Here is a 14,247-nt window from a genome sequence, read left to right on the forward strand (position 1 = left end):
TTGAGCCACGATACCTTTTTGAGAGGGGAACAACGCCGTGGTTCCAACTCACAGCTTTGCAGTGAAACATGGCGAATTTTAGCAATCCGAGACCATTTAGGCTTCCAAAACAGCATTTGAAATTATGTAATAAAAACCGAACCTTGATTTCTGCTTGGTTAATGTCGTTTGCTTTCATTTAAATTACCTAAGCCATATAAGTTGTCTCAGAGAGTTGTAATTCATTTATTTAAGCCATCAATCATCAATTAATCAAATTATCCTTTGGGATTTCTCTCTAAATTGGTGGATTCCAGATCCTTAGCTTCATGTTATGGTAAGAAAACTTGCACACGTAAACGATGATTAACTGCTGATATCTGTCGCATGTATTTAAAGAGTTGAACTCATCAATGGTTGAGACGAATTTCACAAATTAAATAGGTGAAAAAGGAAAGAGGTAGAGTGAGAAAGCAAAATAATTTTTGGTGTTTATTTTCTGAAGTGAGATTCGAGTCAGTTCTCACAAGTCTATAAATATACACTATAGTATGCAAATCACAAGCTAATACATATATTGACTCATAAAAAACACAAAGAAATTTCAATACAAACGTCAAAGTAATATTTGTTTGCAGGAGGAAATGATCCGCACACCCACCCAACAAGATCACACCTTAACTTTCCCGGCGAGCATAAAAGCCTTGTAGCTGACAGATCTGACTAATTTGGAGCCGCCCCAAGCAACCTCAAACTCTTTAACCAGCTTTTCGGGCAACAAATCCACGCCTTGTTCTTTGGCCGTATTGACTGCAGACCATGACCGTACCATCTTCAAAAACCCTTCGAACGACAACTTCTTTGGAATGTCCAGCGCCAATGGACTCCCCTCGCATCCGAAACCAACGCTCTGAAAAGGAAAAGGAAGCGTCTTGTAACCATCAAACACGTACTGGATGTTACGATGATAATAGGGAAGGGTTGTGTCCTCAAGTCGCTTCACAATAGGATCAAATTCCGGACAAACTTCGATGCGATTGTAGCACCAAACCGCCAACACGCCTCCTGGCTTCAGAAACCGCGAAACAAGACTGTAAAACTTTGGTAAGTCGAACCAGTGCACAGCTTGAGCCACAGTCACCAAGTCAACTGAGTTTTCGCCCCCGATCATGGCTATTAATTCGTCGTTTGTCATGGTAAATGGCGTGTGGGCATATCGAACACGAGGATGTGGCATTGCACGCTGCAGCTGGGATTCACTCACATCGGTTCCAATCACTTGTTCATAGTGCTCAGCAACCTTTTTATTAAAACATATAGTATACATGTTAGAGCAAGGAATGTTCTCTTGTGAAACTTAATGTGCACAATCGTTGTAGTAACATTTTGCAACAGTCAACGTGATCTATACTCGTGTGAAACGCGTTAGACTAGAATCTAGACTTAAACTTTAGTGGTTTCGAACCCTCCTTTTGAGATTTAAGATGCATCCTCCGGGCGAATCTCAGTAATCATTTGTCTTGATTCTAGATATGTATATTGATCATTTTGAACTAAAATCAAACATTTGGGTGGAATACTCACGTTATGTATAATATTTTCGGTCTCAATCACTACATACAAGTCTATGTAGCATGGAAAAGCAAGATGCAACTAATATGTATATGAAAGTATGAACCTGACAAAACGATATTCAAAATTATTCTAATATGCTATTCGAACTTCCGTGCAAAGGCACCATCAGATTAACGTGATCAACTTTCCTGACTCATGTCTATGTGAAAGTCTTAGTTTAAGAGAAAAAAGAAACTAACTTGCTTTGTTGTATATTGTAACTTGTATTGTAAAGTAAATAATTTCAACTGAATTCAAAGAAATGCAGCAAATTGAGAAGAGAAAGAGGGGTAGTATCGTGATACTAACACCGATAGCGGCTTGGCCGTTGCCGGTTCCGACATCCCAAGCGAGAGAGTGGTGAGGAGTGAGATCTGCCAATTTGGAGTTGCCGGTTCCGGCATCCCAAGCGAGAGAGTGGTGAGGAGTGAGATCTGCCAATTTGGAGTACCATTCTTTGGGATAAGTTGGCCTTGAATCTAAGTACAAATCTGCTTGCTTGTCAAACAAACCTGCCATTGATTTCCTACTGTGGCTGATGATTAATGATGGTTAATCTGTATTAGCCTGCTCTTAATCTCTCTGTAATCTGTATGAAACTAAGAGATTCCTTCACCAAACACAATCAACCAAAGGAGAAAACAGGGTAATGCTCGTTGACTTAAAGCTAAATGCTTACGGCATTATTCATTAATAAAAAAAAATCATTTACTTAGATAATCTAAAATACTTAAAATATCGTTAACTAACATTCCTCTTTACTTATGAGTGAGAGGTATTAAGTTCGATTATGGCGAGTTTCATGATTTTTTGAAGGCTACGGAGATAGTATTTAAGTGGTTTTGATAAATTATTGGCTTTATTCCGGGTAAAGATCGGATTTAAAATGGACTTGTTTTTGTCTTCCCGTTTTCCAGTATGTTTTTAGTACCATTAATGTGAAATATCAATAAACAAAAACGTAATAACATCATATCATAATATCAAGGTGCAGACGATAACATCCATTGTTCAAATACAAAAAAATATATCATAAAATAGGTGTACTCTGATTTAAACCTCTATATAATATGGGGTGTGCTATTCACATACATTTTTTTACTTCTCACACACCCCTTGTTAATTTCTATCCGTTGATCATCTTCAATTCATCCGATCCGACGGTCGAAAATTAGAAAGATGTGTGAGAAGTAAAAAGAGGTGTGTGGATATCACACCCTTATAATATAAACTCTCTTAGTCTAACAATCCCTTCCCTAAAAAAATAAAATAAAATAATAAAAAAAAAAGAAAAAGAAAAATCAGAAGCATACGTACCCTGAGTATTTAGTGAACTTAAAATATAATCGTTTGTTCAAAAACAAAAAAAAATCTTTTTATTGGGTGTCACATTTGATCTCCACGAATGTGTGGCTTGCATTTCAATTGTCACTTCACATTCAGTTAACCTAAAAACAAAAAAACCCCTAATTCCTATACCCCTAAAACAAAAATACACAGACAATCCTGGGAAGCAAGAAAAATTGTCCGAAACAAATATAAAAGAACACGAATCTATTGCCCCAAAGTTGCACACCCACAAAATGCCGTCAGTTTATTGGCCTAGTAGTAACTTGCTCCTGAGTGTTTTTTTTTTTCCTTTGGTAAAGCTGGAATTCATTTACAGGGCCAAAACGACAGAAAAATAGAAAACCAAATTGAAGGCTGACAAATAAACAAACATGATAGAAAGAAGGAAAGGGAAATAAGAAAGACGCTCTACACATAGGCCAGACTTCATCCCCTCACACTTCTCGCTCACTCGCATCAACGAGTGAATATGACAAGCCCTCCTTGTTCAAGATCCTGACGAATGAAGATGGGAGTCTAACAACACAAGAAAAATCGCTCATCTCCGCTCCTTATTGTGATGCAATAAAATCTGTCGCTTCATTATCTGCCTGACGTACTTAGGACTAGCTGCAAGGCTTGAAAGGACTCCCGCAGCTCGAAAATACGAGTTAGAATTGGGAATGCCTCCAAGCTGCCTTTGCCAACTCCTTTTAAGCTCGTAGTGATTTCTCTTGGGCAAGAAGGCACCCTACACGGACATTTGCAGCCTTAATTTCCTTTCTTCAAACAGTAAAACATTTTCGATTCACTTCAATCATATTCTACTTCTACAAATTATACTAAAAGAAATAGGTAAAAATATCTCTTCTTTGCGAATTGATTTTGTTAACAATGAACCAATGAAACCACAAAAAAGTTTAGTACGATATGATTATTGTGTCTTTGTTTCATTATCTCATTGAATAGGTTAAATTTGGAATCCATTTATGGTATTGAATCTTATCTTTAATGTTTGGGGATTGGGAGGTCCCTTCTCCCATCAATGTGGAACTCATTTTCAACACACGTGGACAACACAACGGGATGCCGTGAAGCACATGTGACCGTTTGGCTTAACACGTGATACAACTTGCTCTGATATCATGAAAAAAATTGGGTTCCACCATAAAACTAATTGACAGTATGGGGAGTAGCATAACCTCTTATAACCTCTTATAACATGTGGTACAACCATCACTAGCGAAGCTACACAGGAGCAAGAAGGGGCGGCCACCCCTCCGCTCATCGGAAATCTCCACTAAATGTGAGGATTTCGCCCCTCTACTCTTTTAAATTTGCTAAATTTCTGGCTTTGGTTATGTAGCGGCGTTGCATTGGTGCGCTGATGGCTCTTGTGTTTTAATTTTTGGTGAACAGAATCTGAAAAAAAATATTTGCAGAGCGGCGGGCCGAAACTTGCAAAGAAGATGAAGCCTTCATTTGCTCTTCCTATACGGTGTCGTTTGGCAAAAGTTCTGACCCCTACTCGTTTGTTTACCCATTTTTCACTTTTCTATTCTCTTCTTACCCCATCTTTTCTCGTTAACCCATTTTTTCCCTTTTTTTTTCCTTCTCTTCTAACCTCATCTTTTTTTGGTTTGTTTACCCTTTTTTACTAATGTTTTATTTATTCTTGTAAGTTTTATTTTCCATTTTTCTTTTTTCTTTTCTCTTTTAAAACCCTCACCATATTTCCCTTAAATTGCACATTATATATAAATATTGTATTATTATTTAGAAAAATAACGTAAATACTATTTAATGTTTATTCATACGATGTATAATAAATTAATTTAAATTCGTTTAGACTGCTTAGGCTCTCGTCTAGATCTCGCATAGGGGCTAGGCTTCAACCCACGTTCCGACTAACCCTAACATCTTTTAGAACCTAATCTTAACCAATAGAAGCTTCTTACATTGGTTTTGATGTTACCACTTATAAGATAATGCTAGATGAACCAAATTTTTTAAACCAAGTTTGGAAACCAAATGATGATTGGATTATTAGTTATGCATTGATTAACGTGTTTATTTCATATTGGTGACACATCATTTATTTTACAAATTTGGTTTAAAATTTCGATCTCCCTAGCATTACTCCCACTTACAACCGCTCCGGTGATAGAGCGTTTTGTACCATGAATATTGTCAAAACTCTGCACTCTTCAATGTAAAAGCAACCGTTTTGGTTGAACCTTGCACACTTTTGAATTTCATCTATTCCCTTGATAAATCTTGACTTCGCCACTGCCTCCCATCAATATGGAACTCATTCTTTCCGCTTACTCCTGAGTGCTCACTAAGCAACCTTAGAACCAAGCATCAAGAGTGGCCTATCCTTTTGTCTCCGGTCTTCGATTTGAATTGCAAGAACGGCCGATCAATAAAACGGGATTATAATAAAGAAAAATTTAGCTAAACTTCTTTGTTTATTATCCTAAAACAACATATAAAGTTTAGCATATGTTTTATTATCTTTCGACTATTATCGATAAAACGTGAGTTTTCTTTTAATTCCTTGAGAAAATACCCATAGAAATCGTATCTGTTGCATTCTGCCCAATTTATCCTCCTGAACCCCATTTGGTGGGAGAGAGAGAAGAGTGAGCGACTGGGAAACCCTAGCTATGGAGAAAGACAAATCGAGCAAACGCGACCGCAGGGATCGAGACAGAGACTACGATAAGCATCGCAGCCGTGACGCCGATGAAAAGCGATCGTCAAAGGACTCCGATTACCACCGCCACCACCACCGATCGGACCGTGATTCCAAGCACCAGCCCCGCGACCAAAAATCTCGTCGGGAACGGTCACGCGAGCCGAGTGAAGACGGCAGGGATGTCTCGCGCGACCATCGCGAGCGGTCCTACGAGCCCAGGGCCGAGAGGGAAGGGAGCAGAGAGAGGTCCAGGCATCGGGAAGCGAAACGCGAGAGGTCGGAGGAGCGAGAGGAATCGAAGCGTAAGAGGAAAGAGAGGGAGAGGAGTGAGGGTAGAGATAGCGATGGTGATGGTTTAGAAGATAAGAAGAGGTCTAGGGTTTCGGAAGGGGAGAGGAGAGAGAGGAAGCGATTCGAGGAAGATGGGCAGGAAGTGAATGGAGGTCAGAGAAAGAGTAGGAGGTTTGATGACCGCAGAGTAAAGGCGGAAGAGGACGGAGAGAATTGCGGAGCTGTTGAACGGAGAACTGAATTGAATGTGAATGCGAGTGAGGTTAATGTTAAGAAAGAAGAAGTTGGGGATGAACAGATTGGCAATTTCCAGAACGCCGCCCCCGCCCCAAATGGGAGTGGTTGGGTGGGTAATGTAAGTTTTATGCTTGATGTTACCTTTCTTTTTATTTACGCTTTAGTTGAATTTGATAATTATGTTATTTAGATGCTGAAATTGTGAAAACCTGGCGAAAATATTCCACATTTAGGATATACCGTAGGTTAGCCTCTTAATCACTCGTAAAACTGCAATAAACAATCTGAAGATTTAATATTTTGAAACTGAAATTTCTAACCCACCCCGTTGATATCATAGTTTGAGGTATGGATTAATGATGTAGCAGAAGGGTTCTGCCTTCTTATAGCATTGCTGTATGTGATTGTATGTTATAGTGCTAGAAGCCATAAGGCTCTCCAAATAACAACTTAGGTTGAAGTAAACTATATTTATCGAATAAGAGAAACGGAAAATGTTGGCTGAACTACCTTGCTATTACTCTTGAAATTTGTAGTGTTGTATACTGATGATTGATTTACCTGGAAGCTACAGATTTTTAGAAGAGGCATATTCTTCCTTAATAATGTAAGGTGTCTTATTTTCTTCGTTAGAAAATAGCTCTGTTTCCTATATGCTTTATATCCGTTCTAGGTCATCTCTCTATTAGCTGAGGACCGAGGTCATCAGTGTGAAATGTATTCCCTTCATTTTTTTTTTATTCTTCATGTTTGTGTTTTTTTTCTCCACCATGATCAAGATCTTTCGGCAACCGCAGTGAGTGACGTTAATTTTCACCACTTACAGGGTGCTGCTCTGGAACCTACACTGACATCAAGGACTATGCCTGAGACCTCTTTTGCTCCCAATCAACCCCTTCCTACCAAGGTATCTTCAATTCCTACCACAAATGAAAATAAGGGAGTTAGTATTACCAGATCTCATGAGGTTCATGGAAACTCTAGTACAGATGGAACATCTTCAACTACTGGGAAAAGTGCGAATCTGTCTCTTGGTGATGTAGAGAAAATTAAGAGAACTTTACAAAAGCAGAAGGAATTGACTGAGAAGCTGAAGAAGCTTAACCAGGTAACATATCCACATAAAATTTTAATGTGTCTGACACTTGTGTGCAACAAACTTTCATGCACTATACAATTTCTTATTACATGTATACCTTTGGATAAACTTACTATCATTATTCTTATCATGCAGTTGAAGAAGGGTGGCAATGCAAGCAAAGATGCTAGCCATAACTTGGAAACGAAGGAGGCACTGAAACCACCATCTACCACTGCTGGGATACTATGTGCACCGACCCCATCAACAGCTGGTGGTACAGCTGCTTCTGTGGCAACATTTGATTCATCTGCACTACCCATTTCTGCAGCAGGCATTCCCAATTTTGAAGCTGTAAAACGTGCACAAGAGCTTGCTGCTCAGATGGGGTTCCATCAAGACCCCGAGTTTTCTCCTCTTATAAATGTGTTTCCCGGACAGGTGGCAACTGATGTTGCTGCCCCTCAGAAGCCTACTAAGGCCCCTGTTCTTCGTCTTGATGCCCTTGGAAGGGAAATAGATGAGCATGGAAACTTAGTGAATGTGACCAAACCAAACAACCTCAGCACTCTAAAGGTTTAGTAGCTATTACCTGTCAATCAGCTGCCTCTTGTTATATGGACTTTTTTTGTTTGAAATTTAATATGTTGTTTCTTATTTTTTCAGGTCAACATTAACAAACAGAAGAAAGAAGCATTCCAGATTCTAAAACCTGAATTGGATGTGGATCCTGAAAAGAATCCTCATTTTGATCCGGATGTGGGCATCAGTAAAAAATTTTTGAGGCCAAAGAGGATGGGTTTTGCGTTTGTAGAGGAAGGAAAATGGACAAAAGATGCTGAGCTTATAAAATTAAAGGTATTTATTGATGTCCCTTTAACCCCTTTGATCATTTTTTGAGTTATGTACCTGTCTCTGAGACTCTGACTAAAATTTTCCTACATCTGTACAGAGTAAATTTGGAGAAGCACAAGCCAAAGAGCAAAGAGCAAAGCAGCAACAGTTTGCAAAGGCAAAGGCAGCGCCAGATATTAATCCAAATTTGATAGAGGTAGGAGAGAGAGTTATCACCAAAGAAAAGCCAAAGGATCCAATTCCTGAAATCGAGTGGTGGTAAGTTGATTGCCTTTTGCATTGCTGCAGTTTGCCGAATGATTGTTTTTATATTTTAATTTTTTTTGGGTTGGGGGAGACGTAACATTACTTTTTGTGAATGCAAGTAATGAAATGACCTAGAAACTTTATTCAATATGGTTACTGATTATATTTTCTCCTCTACGCTTCCCCACTGTTCCCAATGTTGAAAATAGGCCATGATCTGTGACGGTAGATGAAACAAAAGGGGTGAACCCAGTATCCTAATATCCATCTTTTTGAATTATGTCTTTCAACTAAGATGTTTGGAGAAGGTTGTCATTGTTTCATTTGCCAATTTTAAATTGCAGATTGGATTTGCATTTTGTTTAGTCCTCTTAGAACTTGTCGTCTGATTAAAATCATCTTTAAAGTGCACATTATGCTAAAGATGTCTCCTGAATATACTTGCTAATTATGTCAGGGATGTACCCCTCTTGCACTCTGGTACTTATAATGAAGTCGTCGATGGTACAGTAGCTGAGGAAAAATTAAAGATGGAAAAAATCACAATCTATATTGAGCATCCTCAACCTATTGAGCCCCCTACTGAGCCAGCTCCTCCACCGCCTCAACCTCTGAAGCTGACCAAGAGGGAACAGAAAAAACTACGTACACAGAAACGTCTGGCCAGAGAGAAAGATAGGCAGGAGATGATTAGACAAGGCCTACTTGAGCCTCCAAAGCCAAAAGTTAAAATGAGTAATTTGATGAAAGTTCTTGGCTCTGAAGCAACCCAAGATCCAACCAGGCTTGAAAAGGAGATCCGGAGTGCAGCTGCTGAACGTGAACAGGCTCATGCAGACAGGAATATAGCACGCAAGCTCACTCCTGCCGAACGACGCGAGAAGAAAGAAAGGAAGCTTTTTGATGATCCAAATAACGTGGAGACCATAGTCTCAGTTTACAGGATCAATGAGCTGTCGCATCCAAAGGCCCGCTTCAAGATAGATGTTAATGCGCGAGAGAACCGGCTGACCGGATCTTGTGTGATATCAGATGGTATTAATGTTGTGGTTGTTGAAGGTGGAAGCAAGTCTATTAAGAGGTATGCTAAGGTTATGCTTAGGCGCATAAACTGGGCTGAAGCAGTAAAAGAAGAGGAAGAAGATGATGATGTTGAGGATGACAAGCCTCCTAATAAGTGCGTGTTAGTATGGCAAGGAAGTGTTGCCAGACCGAGCTTCAATAGATTTTATGTTCATGAATGCATGACCGAAGCTGCTGCCCGGAAGATTTTTGCTGATGCTGGCGTTGCTCATTACTGGGATCTTGCGGTCAACTTCCAGGATGATAATTAGTAAGGTAATTGTAGATGTTGCTTCGATGAAGTATTCCTTGTTCCTTGGCTTATATTTTTCTCAACGTGGCCACTTCTCACCAACATTTTGATAACTGAGTAGTAGTTCTAAAAATTTGCCTTATGTGATTTCTTAATACGCACCGCTGATCTTGTATGTGCCTATATGAAGTGAACCATTCTATCCAATGGGTGGCACAAATTGAATTGCTTAAATGAGAATACTTTGCATCTCAAGATGCTGTAATTAAGCTGAAATTTTAGAGTGGGTAATTCGTATTGACTTGTGCTTTTCATGATATCTCTTTTGTTGTGCCGACTTTTGCTGCAAGCATTTTCTTTTACACCTCTTGCTACTAACGATGATCGGTAAACAGGTAAAATGAACTAGTACAGGTACTCGGCGGATAAGAGCAGGTTCCGGAGAAACTAAGTAGATGGCCAACAAACATTGTGCCAAGTTAATACCGCACTTCTGCTTGTACTACTGTATAGATTTTCCGGGGAGTTGGTTATCTGTAGATGTTTTCGGAGGCGAAAACCTGATGCTTGGACCCATTTCATTAAAGCTAAGCAAAGCATGAATGTTCGACCACCAAAACCAAACAGAATTTGGAGTCCTCGCTTTACATATGTATATATGTCGGGGCAACTTCTGTTTCATTATTTTGTGCTCGCTCAAATGTGGGGTTGCGGACCAGCATGCCTTGTATTACTTAGGGTTGTGTAAAATGTCATACTTCCTGCAGAATTTAGATTGATGTTGATGCATAGCACTCGTTTGCTGCATCGGCTTAGACATATTGGACATGGCTCCCGGGGGCCGAGTAGGCCGGCTTAGAAATCATCGGATTACTCTAGTATCGGACATGGCTTTCAGGGGCGGAGTAGGCTTTGAGCACTGGAAATTTGATGCCAAGTCTCGATCCGAAATGCATCTAGGTTTGCTAAAACATGTGTGAGACTCTTATACGACTGTTATCCAGTTCAGTCGGAGTTGTCCTGTTGTCCGGACAGTGTTAGGACCCTGCAATGATTTAACTCATGCCTTGGTTAATTTACCTGCCTCGTAGTGGAATATAGGAATGTGGTGACTCAGCACTTTGGTTACCTATGTCTTTTTTCTGTAGTGGATGATGTGGTCACGGTTAAGCCCTTCTGTGCCCTCGTGTTTATGTGATTACGGTTAAACCACGTCAATATTTTATATTACTATTTATTTTTGTTTTATTATCTCTATAAAAAAAAAAAATATAAACTGTTGACGTGGCTTAATCGTGATCACACAAAACAAGAGGGCACGAGAAGGCGCCGAAAGTGAGAGAACAGACAATCTTTGTCCATATACTATTCCGTTGTAACCTCATTGGAGGCATGAAATTTGACTTATCCTTCTCTGCATTTTTCTTCTCTGCAACTTTCTTTTTCCCGAAACTTGTCACCCATCTGCAATTGGCCCCGCCCAACATGTGTTCAACTGGACGCCACGTGGTTTGGTCATCGGAACCTAAGAATTTTTCCCAAACAGTGCCCGAACCCCTCCGCGAAAAGTGTCAAAACATGAGTGCAAAGTGGAGTGAAGAAGTATATTCATATGTGCACTGTATGCGCATGCAGATACGTCCATGAAAATTTTTTGTTTTGACTTTTGAGGGGACTTTGCTTTTCTCACATAAAATATCTAGCTAAGCCCCTCCATCCCTTCCTATCTCCTTATTGGTTTGAGCTACCTTATGATTCGGTGAAGGATGGGGTAGCCTATCTATATTTAACTACCAACCTCTTTACCTTTTAATCTTTCCCTTGTTTTCTTACTTTCCTTACTCTCAAAATAGCAACTTACATAGCACGGATACATTGCTACTGTAGTGTTCCATATCAATGATACAATATCGTGTAAAGAAAAATTTGCACACTTCGTTGTAATACTAATACGGATGTGATGATAACGATGTACTCTCGTTGTAAGAATCATTCTCCTTGTCATTTAGGAGAAAATTTTCAACGTGCCAGGAATATATTCCGTGACACCAAGTGTTATAATACAATTCGTTGGAAATTTGAAAAAGAAATTTCCAACCAATTGTATTATGGCACTTGATGTACTTGACTGTATTCCCGACACTCTTGAGAAATTTCTCGTCATTTAGCTACCAAATATGATTTTTCATTTTTTTTTCTAGAAACGATGATGTGTGACAAAATTGCTTTGAATGGTTTATTTCACTATTATTCGTTCCCAACTTAACGATCTTAGGTGAGGTACGTTAGAAAATCTGCTAAAGTGTGTTGTATACTATTGCATAATTTATTGCACTTAGATATTGTTTTGGACTTATGTGTATCATGCAGTTGTCACTGTATAACCATAATATAAATTGGGGTGTTGTACAAGTATCACCCGAATTATTATAAGGTTTGCATTTGCTACTGAAATTATAAAAAAAAAATAATATATATATATATATATATCAAAGACCTATTTTCCTGTTCTTATGTCATACTGGGTTTGGATCATGTCTCTCCAACAAGACGATTCCACGTATTAACGTCGAAATAGAATTCAGCGTTTTCACGTCCTATCGTACTGCCTAGTTTGTCTCTATATGCGATTGATGAACAAGAAAATTAGTACTAATAAGGTAACTTGTTTTGCTTAGTGCTTATGCTAGGGAGGAATTTTGACATTTCAAAGTTTAATGTTAATTCTTTTGTTAAAATTATAGAATATTGTGTAAAAAACATGAAATAACAGAGAATTTATAAATAGTCTTACTTTTAATAATGTCTCCTTAGCATTTCTCTTCGGTGACTCGTCTTGGGCATAGCGGACTCCTAGGAGTAGGAGGCAAGCAACTCCAATCGTATATATTATGTGGGTTTCAAATTGAAATGTGAAACCCTTGAACATAGAGGATAAATCGAAATAGGAATAAATGACAGAGTTGAGGATTACTTACTAATATTAATGAATAATAAGAGGAGACACTTGAGTGCTCTTTTTGTAAAAATTACTGTTTAGCTAAAAATAATTTAGAAATTTGTGGAGCTGATACGTGGAATTTCATCGGCAAGAAACGAGAATGTTCTCATTAAATTAGTGAGGCCCGCATCCGTTCCATGTGCAGTTCAACCATCAATAAGACTTGAGCTCCTGAGTATGACTTCTCAAAGCTAGGTGTAAGGCAAATGAATTAAAATCAAAATCAATAACTAATTCCTAGCTATCTCTAATCAAGGATTATCAAAGAAAATCCTTAGTATATTATTAGTTAATTTAATAATATCTATAAGGATTATTAGTGTATTATGGTACAAATACAAACTCTATCCATCAGATGACACAACCTGACCAACTGGAGGTAGACACATGCCATGAAAAACCCTACACATCTAGCCGGCCATGCTATAAATTATTATGCATAACTCAACCCTGAATCTCACTCTAGAAAAACCTGACTTAGGCATCGAAAGTTCATTGATCAATCAACCTCCCCCCTCAGGGATTGTGGTTCTTAGCCTTAATCAAAGGTGTTTAATTTGTTTTGTAAGACTAAAAAGACAACGAGTTTTTGCTACCACAATCATAGTTTAATAAGAAAGTCAAAACAACTCATAAAAAACACACCCAATAAAAAAACACACTTTATGAATCGGTTGTGTTTACGTCTCACCGTAATTTGCCCTTCCAAATTGTGAATCTCTTCGGACTTAAGAAACTCCCTAAAAAGGTTTTGACACCAAAACAAAGGACTTGTGAGTCCCAAAGCAGATGCTCCATGTGGAAAAGAAATCTAAACTTGGAAGTTATAACTACATAACCCACATCCGAATCAATGACCCAAATCATTAAACTTGTACCAGAAAGTGTAAAACGACTAAACAACAGGGAAGATATGAAAACTGGAAATTGAATTGTAACACTACACAAGAAAGCTGCCTGTAAACAGTAACATTCCGCTTCCTGCCAACCATGTACACCTCATAAATTGGAACCCCATCGCTTAATGATCAAGTTTGCGATAAATATTTCGGTGTATCCAGAACACTGCTACGCTGTATTATTAAATCAGAAAAATAAAGCGTATCAATTATATCGTCGTGTACTGTATACATAGACAAACTTGTCAAAGTTGTACGACTCGATAGCTTAACCCGGTAAACCATAAAATGGGCACCTAAATCAGTGACCCTTGAGCCATCCACGAAATATAGATTATGGACCAAATACATACAATTACATTACTGCTTACGCATAATTTGATCAACACCCAACCTAATTTCAACATGGATCCCCAAAACTTGTTAACCCTGCCATAATTCCACGTGTCACCAGCCCATATCACCCACGTGTCCTCCCATATCCTGCTCAAGAAGCAGAATTAGAGAGAAAGGGAAGACGTATGGAGATGAGATTAGGCGTTGTAGGTCACCTCTCTCTCACCTCCCCCTTCAAACCTGCAGAAAATTAAATTAAAATTAAATTAGAAATTAAAACATAAATAAATAAAATAACAGAGAAAAGTAAGTAAACCCTACACCCACACCATCAAAACCTCACCCAGTTTTACGTTTGTTGTCTTT

The 14,247-nt window shown here is 38.7% G+C and overlaps 2 protein-coding genes across 4 annotated transcripts; one reads left to right on the plus strand and one right to left on the minus strand.

The window, feature by feature from the left end:
- Positions 1-455: 455 nt before the first annotated feature.
- On the minus strand, positions 456-2,232 carry LOC137719512 (uncharacterized). Its single transcript, XM_068458558.2, has 2 exons — positions 1,903-2,232; positions 456-1,279 (listed from the first exon to the last, which is right to left on the minus strand). The coding sequence occupies exons 1-2, from the start codon at positions 2,110-2,112 to the stop codon at positions 650-652; spliced, it is 840 nt and encodes a 279-aa protein (XP_068314659.2). The 5' UTR covers positions 2,113-2,232; the 3' UTR covers positions 456-649.
- Positions 2,233-5,275: 3,043 nt separating this feature from the next.
- LOC137721270 (protein RDM16) lies at positions 5,276-10,724 on the plus strand. 3 transcript variants are annotated; one of them, XM_088695178.1, is made up of 7 exons: positions 5,276-6,269; positions 6,978-7,259; positions 7,386-7,805; positions 7,896-8,087; positions 8,182-8,342; positions 8,788-9,668; positions 10,041-10,724. In XM_088695178.1, the coding sequence occupies exons 1-6, from the start codon at positions 5,592-5,594 to the stop codon at positions 9,662-9,664; spliced, it is 2,610 nt and encodes an 869-aa protein (XP_088551304.1). In that variant the 5' UTR covers positions 5,276-5,591; the 3' UTR covers positions 9,665-9,668; positions 10,041-10,724. The 3 variants fall into 3 exon arrangements, with proteins under 3 accessions (XP_088551304.1, XP_068316473.2, XP_088551305.1); XM_088695179.1 differs by having other exon boundaries at positions 5,463-6,269; positions 10,060-10,264; XM_068460372.2 differs by lacking the exon at positions 10,041-10,724 and having other exon boundaries at positions 5,321-6,269; positions 8,788-9,962.
- Positions 10,725-14,247: the final 3,523 nt, after the last annotated feature.

The sequence above is a fragment of the Pyrus communis genome, chromosome 1, assembly GCF_041283825.1.
Source record: "Pyrus communis isolate YQ-2024b chromosome 1, ASM4128382v1, whole genome shotgun sequence".
Taxonomy (NCBI): Eukaryota; Viridiplantae; Streptophyta; class Magnoliopsida; order Rosales; family Rosaceae; genus Pyrus; species Pyrus communis.

Bases quoted from the DNA above. Each gene is read 5' to 3' on its own strand.
- LOC137721270 (XM_088695178.1), top strand. From the start codon at position 5,592: ATGGAGAAAGACAAATCGAGCAAACGCGACCGCAGGGATCGAGACAGA. The intron at 7,806-7,895 runs GTTTAGTAGCTA...TTATTTTTTCAG, and splicing joins ACAACCTCAGCACTCTAAAG to GTCAACATTAACAAACAGAA. The intron at 8,088-8,181 runs GTATTTATTGAT...ACATCTGTACAG, and splicing joins CTGAGCTTATAAAATTAAAG to AGTAAATTTGGAGAAGCACA.
- LOC137719512 (XM_068458558.2), bottom strand. From the start codon at position 2,112: ATGGCAGGTTTGTTTGACAAGCAAGCAGATTTGTACTTAGATTCAAGG. The intron at 1,280-1,902 runs GTTAGTATCACG...TTTAATAAAAAG, and splicing joins ACGGCCAAGCCGCTATCGGT to GTTGCTGAGCACTATGAACA.